Source organism: Coregonus lavaretus (genome assembly GCF_964263955.1).
Source record: "Coregonus lavaretus genome assembly, chromosome: 25".
In the NCBI taxonomy this organism is placed as follows: Eukaryota; Metazoa; Chordata; class Actinopteri; order Salmoniformes; family Salmonidae; genus Coregonus; species Coregonus lavaretus.
This window is the reverse complement of record NC_140012.1, coordinates 29,725,187-29,740,446: the sequence shown is the minus strand read 5'-3', so window position 1 is coordinate 29,740,446 and position 15,260 is coordinate 29,725,187. Positions and strand designations below refer to the sequence as shown.

The window sequence follows — 15,260 nt, the reverse complement described above, 5'->3', positions numbered from 1 at the left end:
ATTATAATTTATATTTGCTCGCATGTGACAGGGGCACGCTATTTATTGGGGTGTTGTGGCTTTTTTCTTGCCACTGTGTTGATTATGGTGCCTGGGATCAAGATCCTGTGTCCTGTGTCCTGTGACCTCCATAGGTCAGGGAGGAGCCCTCAGAAAAAGCCTCATATTCAGAGGATCTACACAAACAAGCACAGCCAGCTGCTCTGTGTGACTCTCTGTGGCCTGGCGTAACCATGTTGACCAGAACCCACATGGGCCACAGGGACAGGCAACACAAAACAGAGGAAAATAGAAGAAAACACCATTGATTATTGACTTGGAACAACAACAGCAACTCACAGAATAAATGCAACTAGAGTCATTGACACTATTTATAATCACCTCTCATATATGCCACTGAGTTCCTTGTGGCTTCTCAGTGATAAAGGGTTGATCATTCTGACTCTGATTATACATTTCCATTTTCGGCAGGTCTATGAATGAGCAAAGCAAAGACACCAAGCAGGGACTGGATCACCAGTGATTTCAAAGCCTTTAGTCTGAGCTTAGGTTTTATAAACAAAATAAATAAATATGCCATTTAGAAGACGCTTTTTTCCAAAATGGGTCTGTTGGATAAAACTCATTATGATCCATTTATTTTACTCACAGCTTATGAAACATGAACATTGTATATTTAATTTTTCATCTATTTCATTATAATGTTATATGGATATGAAAACCATTTCACTGAACATTTGATAAATGTAAATGACTGACTTGTCTTCCTGGTCTGAAATATGTATGTTGTTGACTTTACCCAGAATTTTTTGGACATCTTTATTCTTTTGGCATGATTAAAAATATAAAAAAGTAAAAAAGTAACCAATACGTTTCCATCAACGTGCAATGTTGAATAAAATTAAAACAATCACAAATCAATCGTATCTTGATCTCATCACATTCTCCTACTCTCCACCAAAATAGAGACATCCACTATTATTTGTGCGCACTCCCATTCTTGAGCTCTTTGGCTTGGCTTGTGTGCAGGGCTGAATACTTGCAAGGAGGCATCTGTTGCTTATAGTTCTGACAACATCTGCTGCCATTGCTCCCCTTTCCCAGCATGCTGTGGGATATGGTTTCTCCCAAAGGTGGCCTTTGTATGCACCATTGTGAATTCAATCATTGTCTGCCGCAGGCGGTTCCCACGAATTGTGCAAAGGAAGTTATTGCCATGCTTAAAAACCTGTTGTCATTGCCTCTGCGCAGTGATTGTCACTTTTACTATGAGGCATGAAGAAAAATACACTTTTGAAAAGATGAGTTTAATGACATCGGTAATCAAGGAGGAACTGCTGAAATTTCTATTGAACTGGAAAATTAATGAGCACAGAAAAATGTTGAAGAAAATTAAGTGAACCTATAAACATGTGGCTTTTTCACCCCAGCTTACTTTGACAACTTAGAACTAACTATCTGTCCAATATGGTCAGTTAAAAGATTTGTAAAAGCTGGGTTTGGGGTTTGAGTTGGTAGATTCCCTGTCTCCTGGGGTGTATCTGTCAGCTGGTACGATTTCCAAGAGCCCCTTCTGGGAGAGGCGAGCACAAGGGATTCAAAGAAGCTTGGTCCCTAGGGACCGACTTTTAACTCCTGACAATGTCCACAGTGTCACAACAGAATAGCCCACCATGGGGTTGGTGGGGAAGACACAGCAGATGTTAATGATAAACTTTGCTCACCGTCCTCCTCCTCAGCGCGAATGCCATTGGTCTGTTTCACTCGCATGCTAAGCTGCAGACAACATAAAAGACTTGCATGATATTTCTGCCACACCACAAAAGAGGCTTGCTTTTGCCACACTTAAGAATAACATTTGGCACCTAAGCGAGTGTTTGCTCTTCAGACAAGCTGTGCGTTATAAAACAAATGTGTTTGTGACCACAGAAAATATTTATAATTATACTGTCTTACAGTTTCTGACGTATATTTTCTAAATGTACTTGTACTTTAATGTGGCAATCGTTTATTAATGAAGAGTTTGGCCATCACTCATTTGGAAAGAGAAGATTAACCTTTATGGCAGACTAAAGAGAAGCAAATCTTTATTGAGTTTGTTGCAGTCTATGTGAGCTACATTTGTGCTTCAAATTTAGATCTACATGTAAATAATGTCAACTGCTGGTCTGTTGATTATCAATAAAGTAATCAATGTAAGGCGCTTGTTTGCATTTTTTGTGCATGCGTCCATCTTGCACTCAGAAAATATTAACTCAGTTTACTCAGTGCATTCAGGACTATTTTATATGTTGATGTTGGCTGGATTTTCAGGCATACAAAGATGCTGGCATTTCACAGTTCATCCAAAGTTCAGGTTGATTCTCAAAAGTGTTCAATCAAATTCAATGATTTTAATAAGCTCTTCTCAATACATTTCTACCTCCACACTCAAGCTTGTTTACTACCTTTGCCCGAATTAGTCGGTCATATTTGCTGACATGTTGACACAATCTCTGTTTGGACAGATGAGGAGCTTGAACTGGTTTCTTGTCTGTTTTCCATGACTAAGGGAATGTGGAACCCTTGGATTCCTGAAGAGGTTTTCAGGAGGACCAACGCTCTCCGAAAGGGTGCTGGCCATCCCCGGACAGTAAAAGTGTCAGCTACAACATGCGTTGAGAAAACAAAGTGGGATTGTTGTTGCTCTCTGGATCACTGAGTTTTGTATCAGAGGGTGGAGAGCTCTGTCCCTTTCAAGATGAGAAGGGGTGTGATGGATGGATGGTCCCTGTGGGGCTGAGGTGGACTATCACCCCCCCGCCCCAGCTGGGTGGTCCCTCTTGGGCAAAGTCAAGGGGCACCAAAGGGCCAGAGTGGGTATGGTCATTATGCTACATGTGGAATTTTACTTTCCTCAACCTGTGTGGTACTAATGGAATGGAGGCATGCCTCTCCTGTCTTGAATGGTCGTCAATGTTGGTTCATGCCAATGGAAAGATGATCAGACCTGGTTGTAAATCATTTGAGTTCACCACATTTGAATTCCTTCTCTATTTGTACCTTTAGTTCTTTGATCTAATTCACTAGCTTTAGGTTTATTTTGTCAAATTGATCAATTTAGCTACATTTACTTTGAGAAACGATGTGTGTTCTTGTTCTATCTATGTGCACCCCAAAAATGCTGTGTTCCTTTTCCTTCACTATACAGTATCTGATTGATTAAACATTTGTATTGCTGTGATTAGGAGGACATATCAGCCGGTCCGTTATCAACTACGTCCTCACTTCAAGCAGTGGTCCTCTTCATTCCTTTGTATAATGTCCTCTTCATTTTGCATAGTAACTTTATCTACAAATGTCTTCAGTTTAGCCCCCGGTCTATAGTGAATGGAGCATGGAGAGGGCTGTTTAAAGTGTGCGGCGTGGAGACTGGTCGAGAGTGTTGTGTCAACAGTATTCCCCTTTGTGGGGATGTGTGTGATGACACACTAGCTTTTACACCCACTGCTTTCCTTTGTGTCCTTTCCATTGTCCTGCATGAAACAGTTTTGTTTCCCAAGACTTCCCTGGCACAACCCTAAATCCTATCCTTAGCTCGTCGAATGAGATCTGAGGCTCCAGGTTGCAGTGGTTCTAAAGGGGGGTGGCTCCGCATTGTGGGGAGTGACAGGTGACCACTATACAGGAACAAAGGATGGCTCATTGTCGGACCAGGATCCCCTTTCTTCTGCCCATGTTCCCCTCTCTCCACAATCTGTCAAAATTGTACTTGCCATTGAGGGGCTTGGCAGCAGAAAACAGCTTTATATTGACTAATCCATGCAGAAGTAAGAGTGCGCATACAGACTCATCCAAAGGGGGTCCACAACACCAGCATCTCTCCTTTTTACTTGAAAAATAATAAAAAGAAAGACAGATGAAGAAAAAGGGGGATATCTGTGACCAGATTAATAAGATCATGGGAAAGTAACACTTAAACAAGTCATTGACTGTACTAACCAGAGCACTAACCGCTCTCTTGTCATGGTAATATAGATTAGGCCCAAACTAATTCTGTCTTCACAGAGGGCCCAGGGTGGATTTAAGAAATAACCTACAGATAACAAAGCCAGTTTGTTAGCCGTAGCCTGAAACAATTGGGTACATTTAAGTAAAAGTTAAAATGATACAACGCCACCATTGGGCATCTCTTGGGTGTACAGTACAGTACACAGTGACAGAAAGTTCCGAAAAAGATCCTGCGGCTATATTGTGTGAGTTGATTACTAGATGGTGTCACATCTAATCAAGACCATTGACAAAAGACATCTACTTCAAATATAATTCATGGAAAACTGAAGAATGTATCTGAAGAATGGCGCCAAAATTTTCAGGAACCGTTGAAACTTCAGTGTTCTCATGGGGATCTCAGTCCTGTTGCGTGGTGGGAAGATGTTTAGGACCTAGAGCTTATGTGCATCTTTTCAAAAGAAAAGAATGCCCACACAAACATTTGGCATCCCACCAGATTCCAAACATATAGTTGGATCAACCTCCCCCCCACCCCCCCCCCCCCCCTCCCCCCCAGTGAATGAATAGAAGCCGCAAATCCTAAGGATGAATCCAGCACTAATAGCTGAAAAGCAGACAGTTGCCCTGCGTGATTCCATCAAAACCAATGCTCTGATCATTGCTATGGAATGGCAAGAGGTTTGAGCTTTGTGTGTGAATGAATTGTGTTCAAGGTAGAATCCTGCCTAAACATGAACAAGTACGCAAGAAGTACACACTTGTGTGCATTACACCCATTACATTGTGTGTATTGAATTACAAATGTATTTATAAGCATGTATAGGTGTAGTTTGTTAAAATAACCATTATGATTATTATTATAATGTAATATATTTTATGTACAGTACCAGTCAAAAGTTTGGACACACCTACTCCTTCTAGGGTTTTTCTTTATTTGTACTATTTTCTACATTGTAGAATAATAGTGAAGACATCAAAACTATGAAATAACACATATGGAATCATGTAGTAACCAAAAAAGTGTTAAACAAATCAAAATATATTTTATATTTGAGATTCTTCAATTGCCTTGATGACAGCTTTGCACACTCTTGGCATTCTCTCAACCAGCTTCATGAGGTAGTCACCTGGAATCCATTTCAATTAACAGGTATGCCTTGTTAAAAGTTAATTTGTGGAATGTATTTCCTTCCTAATGCGTTTGAGCCAATCAGTAGTGCGGTGACAAGGTAGGGGTGATATACAGAAGATAGCCCTATTTGGTAAAAGACCAAGTCCATATTATGGCAAGAACAGCTCAAATAAGCAAAGAGAAACGACAGTCCATCATTACTTTAAGACATGAAGGTCAGTCAATCCGGAATATTTCAAGAACTTTGAAAGTTTCTTTAAGTGCAGTCGCAAAAACCATCAAGCGCTATGATGAAACTGGCTTTCATGAGGACCGCCACAGGAAAGGAAGACCCAGAGTTACCTCTGCTGCAGGGGATAAGTTCATTAGAGTTACCAACCTCCATTATTGCAGCCCAAATAAATGCTTCACAGAGTTCAAGTAACAGACACATCTCAACATCAACTGTTCAGAGGAGACTGTGTGAATCAGGCCTTCATGGTCGAATTGCTGCAAAGAAACCACTACTAAAGGACACCAATAATAAGAAGAGACTTGCTTGGGCCAAGAAACATGAGCAATGGACATTAGAGCGGTGGAAATCTTTCCTTTGGTCTGATGAGTCCAAATTTGAGATTTTGGTTCCAACCGCTGTGTCTTTGTGAGACGCAGAGTAGGTGAACGGATGAGCTCCGCATGTGTGGTTCCCACCATGAAGCATGGAGGAGGAGGTGTGATGGTGTGGGGGTGCTTTGCTGGTGACACTGTCTGTGATTTATTTAGAATTCAAGGCACACTTAACCAGCATGGCTACCACAGCATTCTGCAGTGATACGCCATCCCATCTGGTTTGCGCTTAGTGGGACTATCGTTTGTTTTTCAACAGGACAATGACCCAACACACCTCCAGGCTGTGTAAGGCCTATTTGACCAAAAAGGAGAGTGATGGAGTGCTGCATCAGATGACCTGGCCTCCACAATCACTCGACCTCAACCCAATTGAGATGGTTTGGGATGAGTTGGACCGCAGAGTGAAGGAAAAGCAGCCAACAAGTGCTCAGCATATGTGGGAACTCCTTCAAGACTGTTAGAAAAGCATTCCATGTGAAGCTGGTTGAGAGAATGCCAAGAGTGTGCAAAGCTGTCATCAAGGCAAAGGGTGGCTACTTTGAAGAATCTCAAATATAAAATAGATTTTGATTTATTTAACACTTTTTTGGTTACTACATGATTCCATATGTGTTATTTCATAGTTTTGATGTCTTCACTATTATTCTACAATGTAGAAAATAGTACAAATAAAGAAAAACCCTTGATTGAGTAGATGTGTCCAAACTTTTGACTGGTACTGTATGTAATGCATTCCACACGGATTTATAGTGTTTATATGTTTATACAGGCTGTTAGAATAAGCCAGATGTAGACAAAGTTTAAAACGTAGGAAACAAAAGTAAACATTTAGTAAGATAATTAATCTTTGTTAAGTGTAAGTCCAAACATAACTTAAAGTAAATCAAACTTTCAAAATCCTTCTTTCCTTTTTAACAATCCTTTATTTCATGCCGATCAAAGAGCTTCAAAGTTCTGCATTCAAAACATTCTGGCATATTGGCATTAATCGGTGACCTTTGATTGTCATTATGATTGATTATAGACACAAAACTGAAGAAAATAAAAATATTAAAAATAAGATATTCCCCATTGGACGCAGAGCCGTGGACCAGGACTACACTGAATGAAGAGACAAAAGGGCTGCTTTAGGGCTGCCTCCTGATATTTTCCAACTCAGCGAAAAGCCATTGTGTGACTGAAAAAAGTTAAGTTAAAAGCTTAGCATGGTATGTGAAAACAACTGTCCAACAGTTGTGTAATACTAGCAAATACTTTTCACTGGTCCCTATCGGAGCTACTATATTCTCCCTGCATTCACAGGGCAAACTCTCTCACCGCTCCTCTCTGACTGGCTATAAAACAAAGTTGAGATTATTTCATTTGCAATCAAAAAGGGCACATGGAAGTGGTCTGTATTGTTTTAACCAAGGCTAAGGAGACTTTCTATTACATTTATAAAGCACAAAATATATATTTATTTAGAGACACTCTGCTTTGTATTTGAAAGCATATTCCAGGGGAGAGTATAATATTTACACTTTCATTATTGTTGTTAGAAAGGTAATGCCAAAGAGGGTCAATGCTGCTATTGCCCTTCCCTCATTTTAACCTTATTCAAGACAGCAACATCGCTTTCGGAATAAAGAAAGAGTCCAAATAAACTACAAAGTGAGTTCTCAAAAAGATTGCTTGTTATACATTACCAATAACCTGGGAAAATATTGTGATAAAAATAGCAGGTTTATAAAGCAGGTCTGGTTGATGAACATTTGCTGTGCCACATCATTAAAATGGTCAGAACATGAGGTTGACTGACTTTCCTCGTCCCTGATTGAAGTTGCTAGTAAAAAATGCCAGCACTCTCACAGCTGTTTGATTCAAGAGCTTGTTTATCATTTCAGTGAGTAAGCTGATGGTACACATTCAACTACCCATTCTGGTCAGAATATTAAATCTATATGCCACTGCTGCAGTCAGATCTTTGTTCAGATGGCGAACTAGAGGAGCTAATTTTTCACTTTAGAGTGAAACAATGTGTCAGTTAACTGATACATTTCTTAGGTATCTTACTGTAGCATGTTTACAGATGGATGCTATTTATCAAATAGAAAACGGAGCGAACATAAACATAATGACAACTCTGGATCAGCATTCTATAGTCAATATTATTGATTGGCTCTCTTGTGCTTATACACTGGTCCAGTATACTGTATCTGCCTCATGCTCCCCAACTCTGGAATGGGGTGTCTCTCTAGTCACCATCTGGACAGCTGCAAGTCAATGTGTTATTCAGTCTAGTTTTCAGCTGTCCACTGCTCACTCAATGCTTCAAAGACTGATTATGAATGAAGAAAGAAAGACTTACATACTGTGCATATAGTAATTATGTGTTTTCTTTCTGCTTTCATATACACTCTTAGAAAAAAGGGTTCCGAAAGGGTTCTTCGACTGTCCCCATAGGATAACCCTTTTAGGTTCCGGTAGAACCCTTTTGAGTTCCATGTAGAACCCTCTGTGGAAAGGGTTCTACCTGGAACCCAAAAGGGTTTTACCTGGAACCAAAAGGGTTCTACCTGGAACCAAAAAGGGTTATTCCAAGGGTTCTCCTATGGGTACAGCCGAATAATCCTTTTAGGTTCTAGATGGCACCTTTTTTTCCAAAAGTCTATATTTGTAACCATTTGTCATGCTGGTTTGGTTTCTCCTTGAGTATGGACCAAATGCAAGTTGCTTGTACACTACCACCCAGCCTTACTAAATGACATTGACTAAGGTTTAAAGAAAGTTGGAAAACTCTGACCAGCACATTTACCAGGGGTGGTTTCTTTTTTGTCAGAGGGTTCTTTCTTCCTAAAAATAAATTGCCATCAAGATGAGGGTAGTAATTTGTGATTACCGGGTGTGTCTTTGTCTCACTTAGTGAGGTACCACAGGGAGACAGCCTGTTGCATCAGGACAAGAACACAGTTTGCAGTGAGACTACTTAGAGAACTTGAGGTCAAACATTGTGTGCATGTACTGTATGTCAAAGAGAAAATGCAAGAGAAGTAACTCTAGTATTCAATGTTGGATGTTTTGGGTGACATGTTATGGTGTATGTGGATATCACAAAGACACTTCTACGTTATGTTAATTATTTCATACATTATTTATTTTGGAAAAATATTTAGTTGATTTCCTTCATGGGCAACAGTGATAAAACAATTCCAATAGGTTCTGTACAATGCTTCTTAAATACATTTATGTTGGAAAACAACGTCACATTGACCTGAAGTGCCTTATATACATTATACATATTTGCAAAACAAACAAAATTAACTTAAATTATATCAAAGTGTACTCACAAACAAATGGAACACATAATGTAATTAAATTAAAAGAATACATCTTTGAAAAAAAGCAACAGTATTTTAACAAATTTGAAGGTAGTGTTTCCCCCTCTCTAAACCAATTCAGAAGACTGGCTCAAAGGATTTACAAATATACACTGCAGTCAGTGCATACTCATTATACACAGTAATTAACTCAAATTTGTATGTTTAAATACATACTAAAAAGCAACCCTCCATAGTGCAATGAGGTAAAAACTGTCCTCACAGGCAGTGCAACAAGTCCATATTATGCACGTTCCTGGGAAACATAACTTGTGAGAGCGCGGGCCAGTGTGGTCCAACATCCTTTATCTGCAGTCACTGTGCTTACTTCAGTTGAGAACCAGCTCATTCTGAATATCACTTTCAATGTCTTAGTCTCACAGCAGCAGTCACAAGAAGGGAAACCTTCCCCCTGGGTTTGAGCAGCATTCACCGGAGTAAAACCTCCTGTAGAGAAGATGAGCTACAGCTCAGTTGTGGTGTTACACCTGGGGAGGACAAGAGGGAAAGATGTTTTAGTTTCAGAGTGTTGAGCTATTCGCGGACCAGTGAAAACGAAATATGCAAACTGCAAAGAGATATTAGCAGCAGTGAAAAAGAGCCAACTCAACTCACCTCAGTCGCAATGATACATTCATCTTTCTCGTCTGATATGACGTAGACTGACTGGTACTTTGTGTCGTTGCACATCGATGCTTCGTTGCACATTGACTCCTCTGGACGTTTATTTTCTGAGGCGTCACTGAGAACACAAGAAAAATAAAGACATTAACATTCACCAAGACTCTTCAGACACAAGCATGACTACTCCCATTAACGTCACAAATAATTTATATCCAAATGTGTAGATATTCACCTCTTTAAACTTTTTCTGTGTTTCTCTTCGAAATCACTGTCCGAACACAGAGATTCGGAACAATTTGATTCGGAACACTTCGCCTCGCTCTTTTCTTGGTCCTCTTTCGACAAATCTTCTGGCTTCAGCTCATGCACCAGATTATAATCCGTTGACGAGTATCGGGACTTGTAGCCATTCTTCTCTCCTCCAGCATTGTCCGAGTGAAAGTCCACTTTCTTATTTGTGTTCTTGACCCCTGTCGTGCCGATTACGCTGACAGATAGGTCCTTGTCAGGTCGTTGACAGTTGTTGGCCAGGTTGTTCATGGTCTCACTCTCACTGTGGTTGTCTCCCTGCTGGCTCCTCTGCTGCACCTTGACCCGGATGTAAACCATCAGCACGGCACAGGCCACCAGCAGCAGCAGCGCCAGGATTATCCCAGCACACACCGCGGTCCAGGGGAATGTACCTTGGTCCTGGTCATCAGAGTATCTCTTATCAGCTCCCTCCACCCCGGGCTGTCCCTGGGGGTGCGCTGGCAGGAGGAACTGGCAGTTATGGCCACCGTAGCCTGGCACACAGGCGCACACGTAGCGGTTCTTCCTCTCGTGGCAGGTGGCTCCGTTGTGGCAGGGGTTGTGCTCGCATTTGCTGATGGGCGAGCTGCAGTTCTTTCCGGTGTATCCAGGTGGGCAGGTGCAGGTGTAATCGTTCATGCCATCCGAGCATGTGCCACCATTCTGGCAGGGGTAGTTGGCGCACTCGTCAATGTTGTCCTCGCAGTTGGCTCCGGAGAAACCCTCAGGGCACTGGCACATGTAGGAGTTCACAAGGTCCATACACTGGGCACCTGGAGACATTAGAAAGACATGTTAAACCGTCTGTTCAAGTATTCATTCATGTCCTCATACTTTCAATAGAAAGATTCAACTGGTAAACTCAGAACTGGAGAACTTTGTTTCAGCTTACCGTTGGAGCATGGGTTGGAGGTGCAGTGGTCGATCTTCTTCTCACAGTTGAATCCGGCATAGCCGAGAGGACACTGGCAGTAGTATCCTCCCTCTGGGTTGTCAGCACAGCGTCCGCCGTTAAAGCAAGGCCCATCAGCACAGGTCATGGCACTGAGCTCACAGTTGTTGCCATAGAAGCCTGGGGGGCAGGCACATTTGAATGTGTTTTCTTGATCCTGTCAGAGGAAAGACAAAGCACTTGCTTAGCAAAAGTTACAACTCCCTAACGACTTGTTATTAACTTGTTATCAACATGATACGAGGAATGCTTGCCAGCTCTAGCATAGCAGCACCACACACTATGTGACATTACATCACTGAGAAATGCTTTCTAATGTAACTAATGAGGGGCAGCTCAGCCAAAACTACTTACAGTGCAGCTTCCCCCATTCCGGCAGGGGTTGTCGGAACATTCGTTGACCTCAATCTCACAGCTGGCCCCAGAGAAGCCGGGCTTACAGGAGCAGGTGTAGCTACCCTGGCCAGTATTGGTACAAGTGGCTCCATTCATGCAGGGCTTGTGGTGTGTACAGTAGTTGAGATCTGAAACAGACAATGGCACATGTGGCTTAGTCTTCTGAAAGTTAATGTACAGTTATATCCAGGATGTTTTCCGACTTATTTTAAAGCGAAGAAAGCCCCCCCACCAATGTTTTCACCATGTTTGAATTGCAGTGTCCTATTCTTTGAACCTGATTGGAATAGTGGCTTAAAGAACTTAGTGGAGATACTGTATGCTGTCTCAAGACCAGTAGAGTCTGAATATGGTGGAGAATGACAGAAGAGCACTAGTCAGTTGCATATGGGAGATAAACAGAACTCACCTTGGTTGCAGAAGAGGCCACCCCATCCCTCCAGGCAGTTACACTGCCACGGCTGCTGGCAGGTGCCGTGAAGACACCCTGGGTAGCGGATGCAGTCATCACAGTAACGCCCACTGAAGCCAACTCTACACCTGTAACCACACACAATGCAAATGGTTAGATACTAGCATATATGAAACTATACCAAACTGTGATCCTGTTGACTGGTGTTTAACACAGAGATGGACAGGTCATTGGGACTTACTTGCATTCACCAGGCTTGTCACAGAACCCGTGCTCCTCACCACAACCAGGAAGACAGATCGCTGCAATGAGAGAGACCATCACACGTGAATCATGGGAATCTAACTCATTGGAACATGTGTTTATACCAGCAGAGCTTCTTTTCAGATGGGCCCTTTTCAGTAAACACTGGCTAATTCATTTCAGTGGGCTGGTGGCCCCATTAGCCGTTACCTAGAAAATACGCTCCCCTTGTCACCAGGGGGACCAACATTCTGCTTAACACAGTTGCTCCCACACAAAAGATTCACACACAAAGGCTTCTTTTTCTCCTAACTATGGGTCAGAAGTCCCTTTTTTTCTTTCTGCTCATACAGCCCCTCCCCTTAATGTCCCCGAGTCTGTGCAGATAAGAGTGGACAGCTGGTGTACATGGTGCCAGTGCAGGACAGCTGCTCCATTGTCTACTCTCACTCAGCAGCTGCCCACTTCCAACAATGCCTCACCACACTAAGCCAATCAACGCCAAGCGCACTGCCAAGTAGCCAATCAGGCATTACATTTAATCTATGGCACGCGTGAGATTATTCGGCAAACTTCTCTCATTTAAATTTGCCTAAACAGTAGCATAGACACCTGTTGCAACCCACATTTTTGATAAGTGAAACTATTTGGTAATAACGCATGGTTTATTCTGACTAAAGACTGCAAATTAACCACATTAAGAATACTTTTGTGAAAGAAAAAGAAAAAACGGAACAACAAAAGTTAAAGTAGGCTAAGTATGGGAAAGCAAAAGTAAGGAGGATGCAGCCTACTTACGTTCTGTGCAGTAGGTTCCCTTCCATCCTGAGTTGCAAATGATCTCACCACGTTCCCCACAGGTGAAGTGACCAAAGGCATCATCTCGTGGACGGCAGAAAACAGAACAACCCTCCCCGTAGTAATGCTCATCACAAATAAATCGGTAGGAGTACTTCAGCTCTGTTCTTCCACCAGTCTGTAAATCAGAGGACCACTCATCTCCCACTGTCAGATGCCTCTGAGTGGTGAAGCGACTGATCAGACGTTCAGGGTTATCTGAAAATGGTGAATACAGGAATTAGTACATATATCCCTATACATATTTACAATGAATGATTATGTAAATTTATTTGGTGACCTGTTGCTCTCTATGGAATTTACCTGTTGAAAGATCATCGTCGGAATCTGTGTGTAGGGCCTCAATGATGAGAGAGAATGTCCCCTGATGAAAAAATAGAAGGAAAAAATCGAATAATGAACAACTGTGCAAAAGGGTTATAAGATACTGAGGCACCACTGTCCATAAACATCAGGCTAATTCACATGTGAAGGGTGGCGTCTGTTAGGCCTAATAATAGAGGTGTGCCACTTTTAGGCTTCACACTTAATTCAACCACTTTCACACTTACTCACAGCTGTAAAATGAAACGTTTCGGAATTTCACGCAGAGCTGGCAATTATATGCCATCTATGAGGACGTGAAGTTCCCACCCTGATAGCATTTGTTAAACGTGCCCAAGTCCCCCTCCTCTCCCGATATAGACTACATTTCACTACGACCGTTACTGATATTGTCAATGCCCCATAAGTGGTGAGCCCTGAGCATGCTGACAAAGATTACATTGTATAATTTGACAAAAATGCGCTGAAACACTCACCGGCCACGTGAATCCAAAAGAAAACGGAATAGGATTGGCGAAGGCTTCTGCAGTTGTTTCAGGCACTTGAAAGGAGTTTGATCCGAGGACAGGAGTCACGGCACCGCCATAGGTACAAGGGGGTTCCGGTGTTACGTTAACTTGATAATGCTTCAAGCAGATTCTAAAAAACGTTTTGCATTCACACTGCTGAATCCCAGAGGCTCCTTTGCAGCAGTTTGTATTGCCTGTCACTCCTTTCTTGTTGAGAAACTCTTGTAACTTCAACTCGAAAACCCCTGAACAAAGACCCTGTAAAAACACAATAAAAACATGAAGGTTTAATATGTTTTCGATATGTACACATGACTAATGAATATGCCTACACTTAAATTACAAATCAATTCAAAGGAGAGTCAAATTCGCAATACCTGGCATATCAAGACACAAAGGATGACAGCTATCGCGAGCGACTGGTGTCCCATTGTGGTGAGAATATTCAATAAATAGTTAAATGTCCAGGAGCCAGGGTAATTTATGTATGACCCAGCTCAGAAAATCATCGAGAAAGTTATTTTCCGTTATCAAAAGTCCCAATTAAAAAATCCGTACGGTCTTCAGACGTCTTGAATGGAACTTCAGTTTATCTCGATGCTTCTCAGTGTATCTTCATGAACAAAGTTTACAGTACAATGTAATCCTGAACAGTGGTGCTGGTGACGAAAAATCACGACGAAAAATGTGGGAATGAAGTCGAAATTCCGTGCCAAGGCGTTAATTCCAATCCAGTTATTAGATAATGCAGTTCAACACAAAGAAGACAACCCAGTTTTAGGGTTGCTTGTGTTTTATTTATTTCACCTTGATTGATAATGAGAAAAAAATTACTGATCCAAAACACTTCCCCAAGGCTTTCTCAGTTCTTCTCCCTATGTAGCTATGCGTGTGTCTGATATCCCAGTCAGCCTGCCGCTGGTTATATACAGACTGCGCTGCTAGAGTAATGAGATGCAAATGAGGTACTCCCCAATCTGTCTCGAGCTGTCACAAAGGGACACTTTTCAAAACCTCCCTCTCAAAAGATCGCCAAATGGTCACTGAGCTGTAAAATGTGCAACCCTCCTTCCCCATGGCACAAAACAAAACATTCTCATTTACATTCCAACAAATTTTTAACCTCAAGAATCCTTTACATCCCTCTCTGACATAAACCTCAAATTACATCACAGAACATCTCCACATCGTAAGACCCATGTAGGCTCCATGTACCCGCTTCAAATAGCCTAGGCCTCCAATGTAAGACTATTTCAACCTTATTTTCCAGCTTTTCATCACCCTTTTCTTTGAAACTTTGTTTTTTATTTCATTTTTGTATTTTGTTATAGTTCGTCAACATAAACTGTTTATTCACACCATTACAATGAGTATGTTTCATCACAATGTAAAACTAATGGTCAACATGAATTTACATTTAATCAAAATGAAAAATCGATAAACTATAGGCCTAAATAGGTTTTCCCATAGCTCTTAGAAAATCTTGCCCAAAACTAAGGATATTATCTCAATATAATTCAATAAAACCAAACTACACAAACGTAGATGCTTGCACTTTACG

The 15,260-nt window shown here is 41.5% G+C and overlaps 1 protein-coding gene across 1 annotated transcript; it reads right to left on the bottom strand.

The window, feature by feature from the left end:
* Positions 1 to 9,696: 9,696 nt before the first annotated feature.
* On the bottom strand, positions 9,697 to 14,130 carry dldh (dihydrolipoamide dehydrogenase; the record flags this gene model as incomplete). The annotated part of the gene is made up of 10 exons (XM_084141520.1): positions 9,697 to 9,832; positions 9,947 to 10,778; positions 10,898 to 11,114; positions 11,312 to 11,481; positions 11,763 to 11,893; positions 12,007 to 12,067; positions 12,807 to 13,064; positions 13,170 to 13,230; positions 13,667 to 13,957; positions 14,077 to 14,130. 10 exons carry the CDS (start codon positions 14,128 to 14,130, stop codon positions 9,697 to 9,699), a joined length of 2,211 nt encoding a protein of 736 aa, XP_083997646.1.
* Positions 14,131 to 15,260: the final 1,130 nt, after the last annotated feature.